We start from the raw sequence: 20693 nt of genomic DNA, 5'->3' as shown, positions 1-20693 counted from the left end.
ATGTCATTCCTATTGCTTGACATATTAAAAAAGGAAAAGTTGGCAGCAGTCAAAAGGCTGGCAGTTGACAGTCCTTGCCTGATGTAATTAATGAAGGGAATGCACAATAATTGAGAGAGGGAGCTCCTTTTGCCATTAATGAGGCTGGTTCCCTTTTAAAAGGAGTAGATAGGGGGTGGGGGGAGGAAAGAAAAAGTCTTTGAATTTCCAAGAGAGAGACATAAACTGAACCAATAAGCAAAAACTCTCAACTAATTTGAGCTTCTTAGAAGAATAATCTTCCTTGGGGTAAGCACTGTGAATTTTGATCGCAGAGATACTAAGGCTCAATGCTGCTAGTTTAGCCTGAGATATTTGAACTGAGGTAGTTTAATTGCAATGTTATAAGAGGACACTTACTAGCTGAGTTCTCCCAGCCACTATACAGCTGTACTGATCATTTCTATTCTCTATTTATAAAGGCTTTATTCTCCCATGGAACCTCACTCCACCTTACATGTGGGAGGTCCTGAAGTTATACCTTTCTTCTGGAGTATTTCTTCTGAGTATTTAAAAAGAAATTAACTTACTTTCCATGGTGCTAAAATTGTGGTTATTATTTTTGAAAATATTATTTTCCTCATTTGATTGGAATTCTTGTTGGTTGTTTTGAATTTTGAGCCAAAATGAAACATCAAAAACTGATATGGTTTTATTCATGGGGATGACACTAAAGAAGATGATTTGCCAGTGGCTAAAAATCAATGAACTTCTTTACCTGACTTGAGGCTAAAAACTATATAGGTTGTCTTCTATTAGAATGTGAACTATTGAAAGCATAGATCATCTTATTATTCTATTTATATTCCCAGAGGGTAACATAGTGTATATATATATACACTATGTGATCGATTAATTCTTTTTCACTCATTTCATTAATTACTATTCCAGATTTTATTGATACTAGCTGAAAGGAAAAATCTATCTTTCCACTTCTGTTGTACCTTTATGTTTCAGAAGCTCATTTTAGAAATAACTTTGTTTTTATTTACTGACTTTTATCTTGACAATTCAAAATCTGTTTTAATTTTTTGCCTTGTTTTATGTTTTGTTTAGCATTTCCTTCTCCCTAATATCTATGCTCACCTCTGGAAATTTTATTTTAGTTATTTTAGTTAGTTTTCTCTACTTTGAGCACTTTTTAGGCCAGCTCTTTTTTGAATAGATTTTCCATTTTGTTCTCATTTTCAAGATAATTAAAATACGTTCTGGTTATTCTTTACAATATGTAGTTTTGATAACATTAAAGTTCTGCTTTTTCTATTTTATTATAAAATTATTTTGGTATGGCTCTTATTTGCAGAGAGACAATTCTTTCTCCCCTGACTGATCCGCTGTTATCATGGAAATGTTATTTATACAAAATGTTTTCCTAGATGCTATCAATACAGTTTGTTGATGAAGATATAAGCTGCATCCAGTATTTTGATTTATTGCATGATTTTTGCATAGTTATAATTATTTGCTAATTGAAGGAATTCCCCCCCAAATAATCTATTGATATTATTTTTCATTATTTTGAGTTTGTTCTTACATTGGTAATAATTGGCATATTTGTTTATTGTTTATTTTCTATGTATTCACTGCATATAGGATCTGATGCTAGGGTGATAAATTTTGTGCATTTATCACTAAAGTTGGTATTATTGGTTTACTAAGCATTTTAAACAAGGAGCAATTTCTTTAAAAAAAATGGCTGCTGGCTAAGTGGCACAGGGGATAGAGCACCAGCCCTGAAGTCAGGAGGAACTGAATTCAAATCTGGTTTCAGACACATAAACACTTCCTAGCTGTGTGATCTTGGGCAAGTTACCCAATTGCCTTACAAAAAAGTGGGTGCTGAATAAATTTTTCTATTGTAGTGTCATAGGTGTCAAATTGTACTAAAATTTCCAGATAAAACCAGGTTTATAGAATTTTTCAGGTCATGGGTTCCATCTCACAATCTAGGTTGCTGCTGTGGTCTTAATGTATAGATAAAGTCTTGACCCAGTTGTTCCACCCAGCATGAGTGTGGTCTGGCCCACAGATTTCTACCTATACATTAGTAACCTGGTGTTCCTCTTGGATTACTGATGGGAGCTATACCAAGTTCCCTTATTCAGTAGACACTTCTCTGGATCACCAAATAAACCACATAATTGAGGAAATTGGCAGTTCTCATCAAACTGACATATTAAGTAACATAAAATGAAAATTAGCATGGTTTAGAATTTTAAACCTTTTGAAATAGTCTTTCACTTGAATTTATGATGATCCTGTTTAGGTAGGGATTATGACCTCCACTATAGAGATGAGACAGCTGAAGTAAAGAGAAATCAAAGATGTTCCTAAGATTACACAATCTGTTATCAGTTACTGAACTTCTGATCTTCTACTGCCAAGGTCTTTCATTTATACCATACTGACCTCTAAAATCAGTCAAAATAATACTAAAACACAATTCCTGTTTTTGCCATTATTGACCTTGCCCAAGACAATCAATCTTGTTTATAATACTATTTATGTTATAAAAACAGCATCTTGACTTTCTGATTTAAAATACAAAAGGCACACATCAAAGCCAAGTTAGTAACTATAAAGTAAATAGTATTCCTAAGAAGAAACATGTATATTGAATTAATTTGAAATACAGCTTTGAAGGAAATAAATTAAAATTTGAAAAATTATTTTTAGCCACATAAACTCACATTTTGGACTTTTATGTCTGTGTATATCTTCCTCTCCCCAGAATGAATCTGCAAGATTGTTGCACAATGTTCTGCCCTTTGGGCTGGCAGAAGTCCAGTAATATATACTTAAAACTGTTCATTTGGCAGGGAGAGGGAAATGGGTTGTTTTGGAATTTGAAGGACTGTCAACTCTTCTACAGCCTTCTGTGTTTTGTCTCAGTAGGTGAAAAATAATAATTTTATAGTTGTTGTGCACCATTATACAATGTATTCTGTAATTAAAACAAGAAATGGACTCATGACCAGAAGGAAAGAATATAAATTACAAGCTAGGTTGAGACCATGTGCAAAAAGGATTAGGGCTGGAAAGCAAGAGACAAGCTTTAGACCAGCGTGTCTTCCTTCCTGAACATATTTTTCAAATGAAATGTGCATTTTCTTTCCCTAAGACAACACTTAACTAGTAAAAAAGCTTAGTCTTGTCAGAGATGGAGGATTATGAAGTCCTAAAAATAAAGGCATGTCTAATGGGAAATTACTTTTATTTCTATAACAGTGAATCCATAAGTTGAAACCCTTTTCATTTTTCAATTTTGGTGACTGATTGTTCCCTGTGTAACCAGAAAAACAGATGCACTCGTTTGCTTCTGCTCAGATTCAGAGGGGATCATTTTAAAGTATTAGAAGTTACTTTGGTCTCTTTTCCCATAAAATTCTTAACCACAGTCAAGAATGATGGTGGTCAATTTGACAGCTACTTTTTATACTGAATCCAGACCTTAAGGACCAATTCTGAGTTGATAAACAGGTTAACAAACATCACATTTTTTTGCCAACAGTAAATCAGACTAAACAGAGAAGTTTGAAATCTCTTTAAATGGTTGCATTGCTTTTTAACTGAGCCAAGAGAGTTTTCCTTGTTTCTTGAAATTAATCTTCTTTTACTTCATATATAATTTGCATTTTTATGTATCAAAATGTTATAATCTTCCTAGTTGACTGTAAACTCCACAAAAGTAGAGCTTATTCCATTCTTTTCTCAGTATTCCTACTACTTCACATAGTATTTTAGTCACTGAAATTAAGGCATGTTTGCTGACTTAAATTCCTAAAAGGAGACAGCATACCTTAGGAACCAAAGTCCTCCTGAAGAGAATTTAATCTGGAGTACCAGTTGGCAATAAAATCATTGTTTGAAATAAAGATTTTTTAAAGGCTTTGACTGATTTCATTATGAAATTTAATGTCAGATTAAAAATAATCAACTTTGAAATTAAAAAGTCCAACATTTCAAAGAATATGCTGGGTAGTAGAAAAAGGTAGAGTAGGCATATTGACAATCTAACTGTACACATATATCTTGGACAGATGTCTGGGTAAATGTGGGGGTTGGAGCAAAGTGGAAGAAAGGGGGAGAATCAATTTTCTATTTCTTATAGAGTGACATCTTGTTTTTTTTTTTTAATTTTGTCACCTCTATCAGGACTCAATAACTAAAAAAGTCCCCATATACCACAAAATATTTATAGAGGCACTTTTTATGTAGGAAAGGCCTGAAAAAAAATTCTCCTCAAATGTTAAATAGCTTAACAAATTGGGATACCATTCTGTATTATTACTGTATTGTATGATATAATAAATAGAATGAATACAGAGAAGTATGAGAAGACTTATATGAATTGATTTAAAGTAAAGTAAGCAGAGCCAGGAAAATAATATACAGAAGGATAAAGAAAATATAAATGGGAGGAACAGCAACAAACAATAGAAGCTTAAGACTGTAAAATTATAGTGGCAAGGATTGACCCCCAAGGAAGAGATACAAAAGGTATCTTCCTCCAATTATTTCCTCTACCTATTTCTGCCACTAGAGATGTGGAACATTGCATATAACATCAGACTTCTGATATGGTCCTTAATTTTTCTGAACTTTTTTATACTTTATGGTAAAGAATGACATTCTGTGTGAGAGAGGATGAAAGGATATACTGGGGAATAGAATTGATGTAAAAATAGAAGATGTGAATAAAAATCATTAAAAAAAGCATATGGGGAAGACCGAATGCCCTTTTTCTGAGATAGTGAAAATTAGGTTCTGGCAGTGGATGAAAGTTTCAACTGGATTAACTATAAAGTCCCTCCAAATCTAAAATTCTATGATTCTAAAAAATATTTCTATTCAACACCCAGAAGATCATATTTGAAAAATTTGTAATTTATATACTACAAAAATATTGTTTGATAAAATGATTATACTTACAGATATCTCATCACTAAAATCAATTTCATCCAAATCAAGGTATTCAGGAGCTTCCATTATTCCACTATAAACATTTTGGGTAGTTTAGAATGCTTAGAAATACCTGTTTTAAAAGAGAACAGACAAGAAGATAAAAGAAAAAAGTTAGTCACTTAACTTCAAGAAACAAATCCAACCTCTATGAAACAACAAATTTCAATTCCACAAGCTCTTAAAGGCATATTTTGTTGCTTGTTGAGCTTTTATGATTTCAAAAACAAGCAGCAAGAAGTCATCTTCTAGTCTCTAGCTTTGCCTTCCATACTCAGGGCTCCCTTTACTTCTCAACCTGAATTAGATTGGAAAATTGGGAGCTAAAGATCCATCCCAGGAATTCTGTGAAAATTATTAAAAGCAGTTCATTTTACAATTATTTAGTGATAACTCACAAGGGGGATGTGTATATGTATGTGTGTATATGCAGATGAACCAATAATAATATGTTCTTCTATTAAAAAAAAACTTCACCATATAATTAAAGTTACCTAACATGGCCCCAGAAAAGAGATGAAAAAATAAACTTCCCTCCTTTCTTTACAGAGATATTCAAGAATGGTTATATTATCAGACTTGGTTGATATATTTATTATTTTTTCTAAACTAATGTTTTTTCTTCTTTCTTTTGTAGAACCCCATAGATTTACAGGCAGGAAAAAAGTCTCTAGGAATTAAATGTATGTGCTTCCTAGGAAATATTATTCATAGTCTCTAAAAGAATTCTTTCAATTCCAAAAAAAGAGATGGGATTTATCACACATTTTGGACTTAATAGGGGAAACTTTAGATGAGCAGAAGCAACAAATGGAGGACACTGTGCATAAGAAATATTCCAGCAACTTTTTCTTACCCTGTCTCTCCATTCTGCTACCTAAGAAAATTCAGGAGAAAGTGACCAAACTATGTGAATTTCTTTCTCTTCTCTCTACTTCTATTTGTTTTAATGTCATATGCAAGTAGTTAAACTTATTTACTGTTATGTATTTCTCTGCTCCTTTGAAATTTATTTATTTTACTCAATCAATAAACATTTATCAAGCACCTACCATATGCTGGGCACTGTATTACGAGCTGGGCACAATTTACTTGTCTGTTCTTTAATTATAGTTATAGATAAATATATAATTTGAATTGTGTTTTGAGTAAGTCTTTGTTATAAAAATGTACGTCTGCAAGTGGTTTATTTGACTACAGAGAATTTAACTAGCTAGGAAACTTCTTTTCCAGCCTGGGGAGTAGAGTCAGTTGCCCTGGGGCTCAGAGGTTTTTTTAATTACTATTATTTTTAAAATCTGAATTAATCTGATGGACGGGGATCTCTTCAACAATGAGATGATTCAAATCAATTCCAATTGTTCAGTGATGAAGAGAGCCAACTACATCCGAAGAGAGGACTGTAGGAGCTGAGTGTGGACCACAACATAGCATTTTCACTCTTCCTGTTATTGTTTGCAGGCATTTTGTTTTCTTTCCCAGTTTTATTTTCTTCCTTCTTGATCTGATTTTTCTTGTCCAGCAAGATAACTGTATAAATATATATATTTATATTGTATTTAACATATTTTAAACACATTTAATATGTATTGAACTACCTGCCATCTAGGGGAGGGGATGGGGAGAAGGAGAGGATAATTTGGAACAGAAGGCTTTGAAAGGGTTAATGTTGAAAAAGTACACATGCATATGTTTTGTAATAAAAAACTTTAATAAAAAATCTGAATTAATAAACATTTCCAAATATTAGGGGAAGGATGGTAAGGGAGAAGGGAACCTTTAAATCATTGGCCTCTGCTAAATAAAATCACGAGCTTATCTGTAGCAGTGAGGATTTTCTTAGAATAGAGGTGCTTGAGGTGAGACAAGGTCTCCACCTTTCTATGACTGAAGAAGGGAGTAGGGGAAGGCACCAGAGGGAAATGTACAATCATTTCTGCTGTAACATGTGTTTGGAAAGTGTGAATTTGTTCTTATGTGACAGATATATTAAGGAACATTTTGAGTTCAATGAAAATTTCAATTTTGCTTCTCAGAGATTTCTTCCACAAGAAATAGTAAGAATGTAGAAAATTGCACCATTTCAAAGTAACTCATAAGCTGCAACTGGTTTAGGCTCACTTCCAAAAGTAAACTTCAGGTCTTTTGTCAAGGGAAAGTATTATATTTATCATTTATCTTCTGATGCAGTAAGAACTGTGAATAGAGGAAGTCTGGTCTGTCCCATTCCACTGTGGCCTCCAATCTCATGGAACTGTAATATGACCAACTTGCTCATGCAGTCCAAGGCATATTTCTTAACCATTTAATATGTAGAGAACTGGCTATCTTTTTTATTATGTTTCTATCTTTTTAAAAATTGTGTCACTGATGAAATTTTTGACCATCATGCCCCCAACATCATTTTCCCCATAAATTCTGTAGTTTTTATTGTGAAATTGTGCATAGCCAGGTGCTTTGGGGGAATGCATATGTCATGTTTTATCAGAACTGGCTGTAATGGCTCAAACCGGGCACCCTGGTCAGAGGCAGTAATGATATTCAGCACTCAGTCTTTTCTATTGAGAGAGGAAAAGTTCTCAACCAAATTCAGTTCTCTAATACAGCAGTGGTGGATAATACTTTTTTTGTCCTTTGTTATGAAGGATGTCTTGTTAAGGTAGAAGAAAATAGTAAGAAATATAGGTCATGCAAAACCAAAAAGATATCAATTATTTTTTTTTAATTTAAGGGAAAATCTAATACTGAAAAGATATCTATATATCCTAAATTTTGGATTTTTAGAATTTTTTTCCTAACAGTTTTGTTGCTAAGAGACTGATTTTGCCAGGTAATCTAATATAGCCAGTATCCTCAATTAGATTCTCCCTTAGAGCTGCCTAGAGCTGTCTCCTAAATCTCTCAAGATAAAATACATAATCCCCTAATTCATTTTTCTGGCACTTACCACACATTATCAGTAGCAATGGTGCCCTGTTACCTCACAGACAAAAATATTTCTCTGGTGGTAGCCTTCTTGTATGTATTTATATTTGACTGAGTTATCTAAAATGGACTTTTATTTCCTCATACATGACATTTTCATTTTAAACTCATTTTAAACTCTCATATACTATAACTCCATTATCTGAAAGAATTCTATGACTCCTATTCTCATCTATGTAAACAAGGTTAAACTTTGTTATTCAGAAGCACATTGCTCATGAGAAGAAATGAATCACCCATCATCAAAGTAGAACCATTAAGATTAGGTCAGCAATGTTAAAACAATGATTTATAAAAGTAAAACCTGATATTGAACATTACTTTCCAAGAGAGCTATAACTCAAAATTAAGCTTTTGCTTTCTTAAATGACATTATATTTTAAAAAGTAAAACATCTTTTAAAAATGTTAATAAAGAAGTGCAAAAGATATGCAAAGTTGAATTCATGAATTGTTCTTTATTTGAATTTCAAAATATATTCTGGAGCAAATTATTTAAGCCTTTAAAATATATCATTATTCTTTCAAATTCCCAGAACTTTTCACTGGGAAAAAAAGAAAAAGAAAATATATACCAACATATACATGTAGGACAAAATGTTCAAAATGGTTATTATATCAACATTAATAAATCTGAGACATCCCAGACTTTCTTTGTTTTATGTAGACATCTAGTACAAAGTTATTCCAATTCAATATTATTTTAAAAATTTACGGTACATATTGACTTGATATTATAAGATCATATTCTCCTACTCTAGATAATATATTGACAATGCCACTAATACCACAAGGTTAGGTATCTTATATAGCATATTAAACCTAGGAAAAAAAGAAAAAATGTCAAGGGGAAAATATATCTATCAAATATATTAAGTCAAAGTAATATTAAATAATTCTCAAAATTAGATTTTTAAATTATTAATAAATATATGAAAGACTGCTCAAAATCACTGATCAAAACTTTAAAGCTTCACCCATAAAACTAGAAAAGATGATAAAAGGTAGAAATAGTATTGTAGGGGCTATGGAAAGGCTCTTATTGCTGTTTTTGGAGTGAAAAATTACCCCAACCATTATGGAAAAATAATTTAGAATTATGCTAAAAAGATGACTAAAATATCTATATGTTTTGACCTATAAAACTGTAGATCAGTGTTAGATATAACCCATGAAAAAAACCATTCAAGAAAAAGAAGTTACAAAGATACATTTGGGGAAGGAAAATGCAGGCATCTCATGACTCTCAGTTTTATATTGACAACAAATACACAGTAATACATTAAACTGGAGGTAGGTGTTACAATGGATGAACTAGTGGTCACAAGCACTAGTGAAGAAAAAGAAGAAGGGAAGTGGTATAATTCCACTTAAATTATAGATTGATCCCATTCTTTTCCTGTCTTTTTTTTCTCTTTATAAAGAAGAAAAAGAGATTTCCAAGAGTAAAATAAATTAAAAAAAAGAAACATCATGGAGGAAAAAGCCCACTTATTAAGAATAATGATGAATGCTAATTAGGAATATTACATTCATTTAAAAAGGAAGTAGAAAGGAATAGAAATTAAAATCCAGTATTATTTTATTTATAAGTAACATACCTGAAACATGAAGATACACACACAGAATTAAAAGAGGAAATGGAGTAAAATTTATTGTGATTCATGTGAAACCAAATCATGATCTCAGAAATAGTAACAGTAAAAATAAGACATGTCTAAAGGAGAAAAGAACAGAAATCACATTATGCTTAATACCTTCATACGTAATGAAATGTAAGTGCTATATACATACCTACAGACACAAACACACATTTCTGAAAATGTCTCATCTGTAAAAGTTTACACATATTTATCTATATATATGTCAAATTTCACAACATCAAACTATTAAAGGGTAAGAATTGAATTCAAAGAAAAATAGGCAAAAAACTATAATTGGAAACTATATTATGTATCACTGAAGCCCAGAGAAATCTAAAATTAAGTAAATAAAACAAGACAAGGGGAAGAGGTAGTAGCATGGAAGATAAAGCCCTGGTACTTAAGTCAGAATCTGATCTCAGATACTTATTAGCTGTGTGACCCTGGGCAAGTCACTCAACCTTAATTACCTCAAAAACAAGAAAAAAGAAAAGAAAAGAAAAAGAAAAGAAGATAAAGACCAGAACAAAATTGTAGAAATGTTATATATGATACATCTGTTTTTTAAAACAACAAACTTTTTTTTTATTTTTCAAGTAATAAGTATTTTTTAATCCATCTCTACCACTACCTTTACTACATCAAATAATTTTTAAAAGTCCCTCAATACATAACTTTAAAATCAAGCAAAATAAATCTCATATTAGCCATATGCAAAGATTCATTCCTATTTCTGCTTAAGTTCATTATCTCTCTGTTTGGAAGGGAGTATCCTATCTAAGCTCCACTCCTTTGGAAAGGAAAAAAAAACCTATCATAATAAGATAGATTTAGAAGTAAATTTTCAAACGGTCAAAGAAAATATCAACTCTTATGTTACATAAATTGTTTACAAAAAATAAAGAAAAGAAGGCATTTTAATCAAATTCCTTCCGTCAAATACAGTCCTAATAACCAAATCAGAAAAAGATAAGTAAGAGCAAGAAAACTATGAGCTTTTGTCTCTAATAAGCATTATCATCAAAATGTTGAATAAAATATTAAAAAGGAGGCTACAGGATATAAAAATATGACCATATAGATTTTATACCAAGAATTCAAGGTTAGTTTAATACAAAGAAAATGATAGAAAATAAAACATAGAAATAAATGGACCTTTGCAATATGGTCAATAAAATTTATCAAAAACCCAACAACTATCATTTTTTATAATAGGCAAAAATTTGGAAAAGGCAAAAATATTGAGAGAATAAGTCTAAACTTAACAAATAAAACAAGCAACAAGCTATTAATCAACTCCCTAAGAAAAAAATCCCCAGGACCAGATGGATTTACATGTGAATTCTACCAAACATTCAAAGAACAATTAGCTCCAATGCTTTATAAAATATTTGAAAAAATAGGGAATAAAGGAGTCCTACCAAATTCCTTTTATGACACAGACATGGTACTGATACCTAAACCAGGTAGGTTGAAAATAGAGAAAGAAAATTATAGACCAATCTCCCTAATGAATATTGATGCTAAAATCTTAAATAAAGATATTATCAAAAAGACTACAGAAAATCATCCCCAGGATACTACAACACGAACAACTAGGATTTATACCAGGAATGCAGGGCTTGTTCAATATTAGGAAAATTATCAGTATAATTGGCCATATTAATAACCAAATTAACAAAAATCATATGATCATCTCAATAGATGCAGAAAAAGCATTTGATAAAATCCAACATACATTCCTATTAAAAACATTTGAAAGTATAGGAATAAATCTATTTTCCTTAAAATAATCAGTAGCATCTATTTAAAACCATCAGTAAGCATCATATGTAATGGGGACAAACTGCAACCATTTCCAGTAAGATCAGGAGAGAAACAAGGTTGCCCACTATCACCATTACTATTTAATATTGTATTAGAAATGCTAACTTTGGCAATAAGAGTTGAGAAAGAGATTAAAGGAATAAGAATGGGCAATGAGGAAACCAAATTATCTCTCTTTTCTGATGATATAATGGTATACTTGAGGAACCCCAGAGATTCTACTAAAAAGTTATTAGAACAATCCACACCTTTAGCAAAGTTGCAGACACAAAATAAACCCACATAAGTCATCAGCATTCTTATATATCACTAACAAAACCCAACAGTTAGAGTTACAAAGAGAAATTCCATTTAAAGTAACTACTGATTGTATAAAATATTTAGGAATCTATCTGCCAAGGGAAAATCAGAAATTTTATGAGCAAAACTACAAAACACTTCACACAAATTAAGTCTGATCTAATCAATTGGAAAAATATTAAATGCTCTTGGATAGGGCGAGCAAATATAATAAAGATGACAATATTACCTAAACTAATCTATTTATTTAGCGCTATACCAATCAGACTCCCAAAAAACTATTTTGATGACCTAGAAAAAATAACAACAAAGTTCATATGGAAAAACAAAAGGTTAAGAATCTCAAGGGAATTAATGGAAAAAAAATCAAATGAAGGTGGCCTAGCTGTACCTGATCTAAAATTATATTATAAAGCAGCGGTTACTAAAACCATTTGTATTAGCTAAGAAATAGACTAGTTGGATCAATGGAATAGGTTAGGTTTAAAGGACAAAACAGCCAATAACTTTAATAATCTAATGTTTGACAAACTCAAAGACCCCAGTTTTTGGGATAAGAACGCATTATTTGACAAAAATTGCCGGGAAAGTTGGAAATTAGTACGGCAGAAACTAGGCATTGACCCACACTTAATACCATACACCAAGATAAGGTCAAAATGGGTTCATGACCTAGGCATAAAGAGTGAGATTATAAATAAATTGGAAGAGCATAGGATAGTTTACCTCTCAAACCTGTGGAAGAGGAAGGAATTTATGATTATAGAAGAACTAGAGATCATTATTGACTACAAAATAAAAAATTTTGATTATATCAAATTGAAAAGTTTTTGGACAAACAAAACTAATACAGACAAGAGGGAAGCAATAAACTGGGAAAACATTTTTACATTCAAAGGTCCTGATAAAGGCCTCATTTTCAAAATATACAGATAATTGACTCTAATTTATAAAAAATCAAGCCATTCTCCAATTGATAAATGGTCAAAGGATATGAACATACAATTCTCAGACAAAGAAATTGAAAATATTTCTAGCCATATGAAAATATGCTCCAAGTCATTATTAATCAGAGAAATGCAAATTAAGACAACTCTGAGATACCACTACACACTTGTCAGATTGGCTAGAATGACAGGGAAAAATAATGTGAAATGTTGGAAGGGATATGGGAAAACAGGGACACTGATACATTGTTGTTGGAATTGTGAACACATCCAGCCATTCTGGAGAGCAATTTAGAACTATGCTCAAAAAGTTATCAAATTGTGCATACCTTTGATCCACCAAAGAGATATTAAAGAAGGGAAAGGGACTTGTATGTGCCAAAATGTTTGTGTCAGCCCTGATTGTAGTGGCTAGAAACTGGAAAATGAATGGATGCCCATCAATTGGAGAATGGTTGAGTAAATTTTAGTATATAAATGTTATGGAATATTATTGTTCTGTAAGAAACGACCAACAGGATGAATACAGAGAGGCTTGGAGAGACTTACATGAACTGATGCTAAGTGAAATGAGCAGAACCAGGAAATCACTATATACCTTGACAATGATACTGTATGAGGATGTATTCTGATGGAAGTGGATTTCTTCAACAAAGAGATCTAACTCAGTTTTAATTGATCAAGGATGGACAGAAGCAGCTATACCCAAAGAAAGAACACTGGGAAATGAATGTAAACTGCTTGCATTTTTGTCTTTCTTCCCAGGTTATTTTTACCTTCTGAATCCAATTCTTCCTGTGCAACAAGTGAACTGTTTGGTTCTGCACATATATATTGTATCTAGGATATACCGTGACATTTTTAACTTGTATAGGACTGCTTGCCATCTGAGGGAGGGGGTGAAGGGAGGGAGAGGAGAAGTCGGAACAGAAGTGAGTGCAAGGGATAATGTTGTAAAAAAAACTACCCAGGCATGGACTCTGTCAATAAAAAGTTTAAAAAATGTATAATAAAAAAAGAAATATCTTTTGGACCAACGAAAAAAATAAAAAAAGAAATAAAACAAGCATTTACATAATGTAGTAGAATAGCAGAAAAAAGATGATTTACACATGAAATTAGAAATTTATTTTATGCAACATGCTGTTCCTTTTAAACATATAATGACATTATCATTTAACTTTCTTTTCCCCCTCCTCTCTACTTAGATATGGTAACCATTAGACATAAATGTGTGTGTTTGTGTGTGTGAGTGTGTGTGTGTGTGTGTGTGTGTATGTGTAAGATCATACATAATTCTATTTATCAATCTTTCTCTGGATCCAGATAGCATCTTCCTTCATAGGTCTTTTGTAATTAATTTGGGTATTTACAAGAGTCACCAAAAATTATTTTACTATTAGAAAAAATAATAACAAATTTTATTTGGAAGGAAAAATATTTAAAACATTAAAAAATGTAAAGGAAAGGTTTATCATTTCCACATCTTCAACTATATCATAAAGTAGGAATTATCCAAGCTATTTGTATTGGCTGATATAGAAAGGTAGATCAGAGGAACAGAATAGACATAATTTAAAGCAGCAGATGACTGTAGTAACCGTACATTTGACAAATATAAAGACAAGTTTGGGAGATAAGAATTCTTTGGTAAAAATTGTTAGGAAAGCGGGAAAGCAGTAGAGCAGAAATTGGGTATAAACCAACAACTTACACCATTTGCCAAAATAAGAACAAAATGGATATATGGCCTAGATATAAAGGGAGATATTAGAAGAACATTTGAAGGCTATGGAATATATTACCTATCAGACTTATGGGTAGGAGAACATTTATGAATAAATGAGATAAGAGAGAAGTGTGAGATATAAAATGGGTAATTTAAATTACATTAAATTAAAAAGTTTTCATACAAATACTATCTAATAATGTATATTAATACACAAAATAAAGTATAAGGGAATTCAGAAGGTGATACAGACAATCAGGGCTCAATCAGGGCTGTTTTGTTACTATCTCAATAAATTTAACAAATCCTTTAAAGTAGTTTAAAGTATCATCAACAGTCTTGTTTTCTATTCTTATTATATTGAAATGTTAAGTTAGAAGAATAAATACAGACTTGTAAAGATAGAGAAAAATGTGTACTGTTAAAGAGTGGGGTCAAACTTATATAGCCCATATGTTCAATTAGAATAGAAAGTAAACCCAACCCCCCAAATCAAACTATTCAAAAACAAAGCAGAGCATCTTTATTAATTTACATATTACCATTATTTGTTTAAATTTTGTCACATATTTAAGCCTCATAAGTCTCAGGGATTCACATTATAAACTTTGCAGACTCCTCTGTTGTTCTCTACACAGACTGATAGTTGTGATTTCCACTTACCTCCAGGGGAGCAGCGGGATTCTTGCTCCCATGAGGGTTAGCTATAGACAAAGTGACAATTGAGTGGGTTAAATTCTGGCTATCCCTCCTTACCTCAGAATTTGGATAATATGTATTCTGTATCTCACATGAGATATGTTGTATAGAAACTTTAAAGTAATGATTCCCTTGGTAATAATAGAAGTCATAAAACTGGACTACAGTTTTCCTTAATCAGCTAAAAGTGATAAGCAGAAGTTATCATCAGGAAAATATAAGAATCCAAATGTGAATATATTACTTTCCCCTAAATAAGTAGACAAAGCATTTTATTTAAGAAAGGGGTCTTTGGGGGATCCTTTATTAGTTATATATATATATATATATTTCTTCTTCTGAATTTATTCTTCTAATACTCCTGGAAGTAAATTCAATTATTCTTTGAATATTCTCTGAAAATAATCCCTCCTTTCATATTTCTCTCTTTATATTATCTAATGCTTTCAACCTTTCTTTTCAGAGGATTTTTGGATGAGTAACATCAAAAGATAGTAGGAAGAATCAGAATCAGAAGAATCAGGTCTCTACAAGTGTATGTGATCTTCATTAATGAAATTAGGCTGCTCAATTCTAAATATTAAGGTTTCTGAAGATCCTGCCCTTCTCATCTTTTCTATTTTATAATCCATACCAGATGTGAACTGAAACACTACTAAGAATGATGGAAAGACTCAGAGCTAGGTCCCTGCCACAACATAATTATTTTAACTTGAAAGCCTTATGAGCTTCACTAATCAACAAAGATTCTTCATATATCAACAAAGTACTTAACTGGGGATGAAGAATGAAAATGGAAAAACTAACTCTGACGTATGCTATCTTTTAGTTATACTAATATTCCCATTTCATCAATATATCTCATATCTATTTACATTGGGCTACACAGACTTACTGTCACAATGAAAAGAAAATAATTAAACAATCAAGAGTTGAGCAATATCAACTGCATGATCACCAAAAGGATTTGTATAATATTTAAATTTTCCTTAAATTTTCTCTCAATTGGTTTATTTTTTTTTCTTTTTTCTTTTTTTATTTAATAGCCTTTTATTTACAGGTTATATGCATGGGTAACTTTACAGCATTAACAATTGCCAAACCTCTTGTTCCAATTTTTCACCTCTTACCCCCCAGCCCCTCCCCCAGATGGCAGGATGACCAGTAGATGTTAAATATATTAAAATATAAATTAGATACACAATAAGTATACATGACCAAACTGTTATTTTGCTGTACAAAAAAAATCAGACTCTGAAATATTGTACAATTAGCTTGTCTCAATTGGTTTAGCTATTATTTCCATACTATCACTTTCTAAAAAGTAACACTATTAATTCATACCTGTGACTTATTTTCACATTTGTAACTATGCAACAAAATTTATCTGTGATAAATTGGTGAAGTTCAGAGAGGAAATGGAGCATTATTGTATTTGGGACAAACTGGCTAGCACCAATCAATAAGCATGTCTGAGGTATTTAACATTTGTCAGGCTCTGTCTTAGATCACTGCCTTGTCATAGGGTAGGGGATTATGTAGCTTGATAAAACAATGAGCTAAGCTATATAGGGACCAAACAAATCATAGTGGAGGGTTCTACTAAAAGGTGATTCAATGAATAAGGACATGGCAAACCACTGCAGTTTGCCAAGAAATTCCCATGAACAGTAATAAAATGATAAAACATGACACTGGAAGAACTCTTCAGGTTCCACTATAGAGGAAAGGTCAACTATACTCTAAAATGACAGAATGATAGCTATTGTAATTCAAGGTAAACCATTCAACATCATAGTAATATAAAAATGAACAGTGGTCACTAGATTGGAAAATATCAATTCAAGTCCCAGACCTAAAGAAAGGCAATGTCAAAGAAACTTCAACTAACTGAACAATTACATTCATTTCATATGCCAGTAAGTTTATACTTAAGATTTTGTAGCAGTATGTAAACTAAGAATTACAGAAGCACAAGTTAGTTTTCAAAAAAGCAGAGGAATAGAGACCAAATTGCCAAAATTCACTGGATTATGGAGAAAATAAAATAGCTACTTCTGCTGACAACACTAAAGTCTTTTGACTGTGGGGATCATAACAAAATGTGGCAAATCCTCAAAAAGATGAGAGTATCAAATCATCTTATTTCCTGAAGAACTTCTATGCCAGCCAAGATTAAAAAAAGAGAACAAAACATGAAACAACTGATTGGCTTAAGATTGAAAAAGAAGTATGACAGAACTGTCACCTTACTTAACTTTTATGCACAGTACCTAATGCAAAATGTGAGGCTAGGTGAATGAAAAGCCATAATTAAAATTACTGGGAGAAAAATTAACCATCTCAGATATGAAGATGGTACCATTCTGATGGTAAAAAATGAAGAGGAATTAAGAAGCCTCTTGATAAGAATGAAAGAGAAGGGTATAAAAGATGGCTTGAAATTTAATATTAAAAAATAAAACAAAACAAGCAAACAAAATCCCTAGTATCTTGGAAACTTGTCCTATCACTTCCTAGCAAAAAGAGGGAGAAAAATTGGAAGAAGTGTCAGATTTTATATTCTTGGATCAAAAATCACTGCAGACAAAAACTGCAGCCATGCAGTTTCTTGGCAGGAAAGATATGGCAAATTTAGTTATCATGCTAAAAAGTAGAAATATAACTTTGCCAATAAAGGTCCATATAGATTTCCCCACTTAATGTATGACTAAGAGAGTTGGAACATAAGGAAAGCCTGGCACCACAAAATTGATTGAAGTGGTCTATGATGTGGGGTTTGGTACCAAAAGTTGGGGTTCAGTCATGTGAAGAATTCACAATGGCCATTTTTTGTTAAAAAGTAGATTTATTTAGAGGAATAAGTCACAGACAAAATGAAGAGATACAATAGACATTAGGAATAGTAAATATGAAATAGAGTGGGAAAACACATGAAAGACAATTTCCTCAGTACAATTCATAATTATCTAGTAGAAAGGGAGCACCCCATGAGGTTGAGGCATGCCCTTAGCTGGCAGGCTAAATCCTGAAAGGGATTTAGCACCATAAAAGAGTTAGTTAGCTGTAAAGAGGAAAAGTTGGGTTGGGAAGCACAGTGGAGTTAGGAGAGATACCACAAGCTATGGAGGAAGAGGAAGGGAAAAGGGAAAGATACCAGGAAGCAGAATGCTTTGGCAGACTGACCCAAAAGAAAGCAGTAGCCATGGGATGGTCCATAAGTAGATTTAAAGGGAAAATTTAATCTCAGGGACATGATTGGCATTTCTGACAGGACATGACACAAAATGAAAAACAATTTTAAATTTTACTCAGTGATCTTTCAAATCACTTCCAGCTTCCACATTCTATGAGTAAATGTTCTCTATCCCTGCCTCATGTTTTTCAGTCATTCATGCAGTCATGTACAACTCTTTTTGTGAGGACAAAATGTTTGTAAATGAGAGAAAAAGACGTGAGGGATTCATTTCCCCATCACTTGGTTCTATAAGTTTCTATAGAGAATATGTGTAAGAAGATGGGTAAAACAAGAGGGAAAAATGGAAAGGGAAAAGTAAATGGAGAGGGAAGAAAAGAGAACCCAGGTGCAGTTAGTAGAGCATGTCTATAATGCTGAGAAACTTTTACAACTTAGTCCCATTCATCTGATGCATTCATTGAAATGCTAGCAAAAATTTTGTTTCACAGTGCTCCACATGGCCAGATGAACTAGGAAAAAAAATGTCAACTGGATATGGCATTTTCTAGTGCTTTTTAAGGATTTGCTACATTCCAAAGTCCTAGATAGATTACATCAAGCATCTTTTCACCTGTGAGTGTCTCTACCAGCTCAGGGAACTATCTTCAGACCTTATAGTGCCCTTTTTTTTTAATGTCTTCAATAGTGGCAAATCTTTATCCTTCAAGAAAGGTAGCTTTGGTTTTCGGAAGTTCCTTCAAAGAAAAGTCGGGAAAATAAAATGAATGATCAAACTGAGTGAAAGTGTTTATTGTCAAAAAATGAGGTGTGAAGAGCTTATAAAGTGACTCTCCAGACAATTCCAAAAGAGATGCTCACAAAGGGTTCACAACTTTGTAAAATGTGCATAACCTCCCAAGGTGACTACTTTTGATGACATTATTCCTTTAATTATATATATTCTGGTATATTGGCTCCTAAAAGTCTCATTGTTTTGTAGCCAAACCTCACATATACTCCTCCCCAGAAATAAAAAATGCCTTTCTTCCCCTCACTTTATAAAGGGGTATGGAATTATCCTGAGGCTCATGTTTCTTTGTTACCACTGAAAAAAAAAACGACTGCTGCCTTTACTATTATACCTAATAGCACAACAATTAGAAGTCAGTCATATTTGTTAAATGAACATAAATTTTTGATGAGGAGGTAACTTCATTAATATTGAAACTTTTTCCAAATATCTTTAATCCACAAAACATGGGAAATACCAATCTGTGTGCTCAGCAACTCACACGCTGAATAGCTATCTGTTCTGACAAGAAGATAGGTAGAACATTCAATTTTGAAGGCTATTCTAAGATACTTTAATCAATAAAAATGAATTCAAATCCATCATAAAGAATGAATAACTGGCAGACGTGTGTGGAAAAAATGAAGATTCAGTATATAAAATGTTGTCTCTAGTTGTCAGTAGCTATGTTGGCAAGGAAGCAACTCATTCTAAATGTTGAATGAAGTTTCTTTCACTTCTTAATTCAACTGGAGTCATGGCAGAAACTATAAACTTAATCCTAGTCCTAATAATGATAGCTAGAGCAAGAATGTCAAATGTTAATGAGCCAAGGCACACACAGACTCAGAATAAAAGAGAGAAACAGTTTGAAAGAATCTTTTAACAGTAGCACTCTGAAAGCAAGCATATTTCTTATATTTCTTATTGTCTTATATTTCACAGGACTTTAGTTTTTAAAAGCATTTGCACATACCTGTTAACTGATTTTATTCCTAATCAATCCGTGAAGTAGGTAGAACAGCCTGTTTCATTCTACAGAAAGGGAAATATCCAAGCATTATGGTTCCCTAAAATGGGTCTGATCACAAAGCAAATAAGTACTGATTTCAGAAGTAGATTCCTGTCCAATGCCAAGCAGACATGGCTATTTCCAATGCCCAGACTACTTCACTGAAGCTACCTTATAATTTTCCTCCCATTTAATGTCAGAATTTTTTAGTCTTGAACTATAGTTTCAAAGAGACATAGTCTTTCTAAGGCATTGCTCAAAATTGATTATTACCATTTTGTTTCTCCAACCAAAGAATGAAATTTGAGTTCAATATAAAATGTCAGCTGTCATATTCAATACCCAAAAATATAGATTAGTTTTTACAAAGCACCTTTCTCTCAACGACTGTAATAATCTTAATGAAAGTTTGTAAAGGCTGTCCGACCACATTCTTTTTAGCAGTATAATAAATATTTGCAAATCCCTTACCAAATTGAAAAAGGTCACCAACATGAGCTCTAATCAAATTTCGCCTCTCTCTGTCTCTCTTCTCTTCTTTTTCTCTTTCCCTATGTCTTTGTTTTCTCCATCTTTCTCATTC

The 20693-nt window shown here is 32.3% G+C and overlaps 1 protein-coding gene across 2 annotated transcripts in view; it reads right to left on the bottom strand.

Annotated features, from left to right (window-relative positions):
- SNCAIP (synuclein alpha interacting protein) overlaps positions 1–20693 on the bottom strand; it is a 190640-nt gene that overhangs the window by 93924 nt on the left and 76023 nt on the right. For both annotated transcript variants that reach the window (XM_031939011.1, XM_031939018.1), the window contains exon 2: positions 4972–5074. In XM_031939011.1, the coding sequence (XP_031794871.1) occupies positions 4972–5028 (57 nt within the window). In that variant the 5' untranslated portion in view covers positions 5029–5074. The remainder of the gene's footprint in view (positions 1–4971; positions 5075–20693) is intronic.

The sequence above is a fragment of the Sarcophilus harrisii genome, chromosome 1 (genome assembly GCF_902635505.1).
Source record: "Sarcophilus harrisii chromosome 1, mSarHar1.11, whole genome shotgun sequence".
NCBI classification, from domain to species: Eukaryota; Metazoa; Chordata; class Mammalia; order Dasyuromorphia; family Dasyuridae; genus Sarcophilus; species Sarcophilus harrisii.
This window is presented reverse-complemented; position numbering and strand designations above follow the sequence as displayed.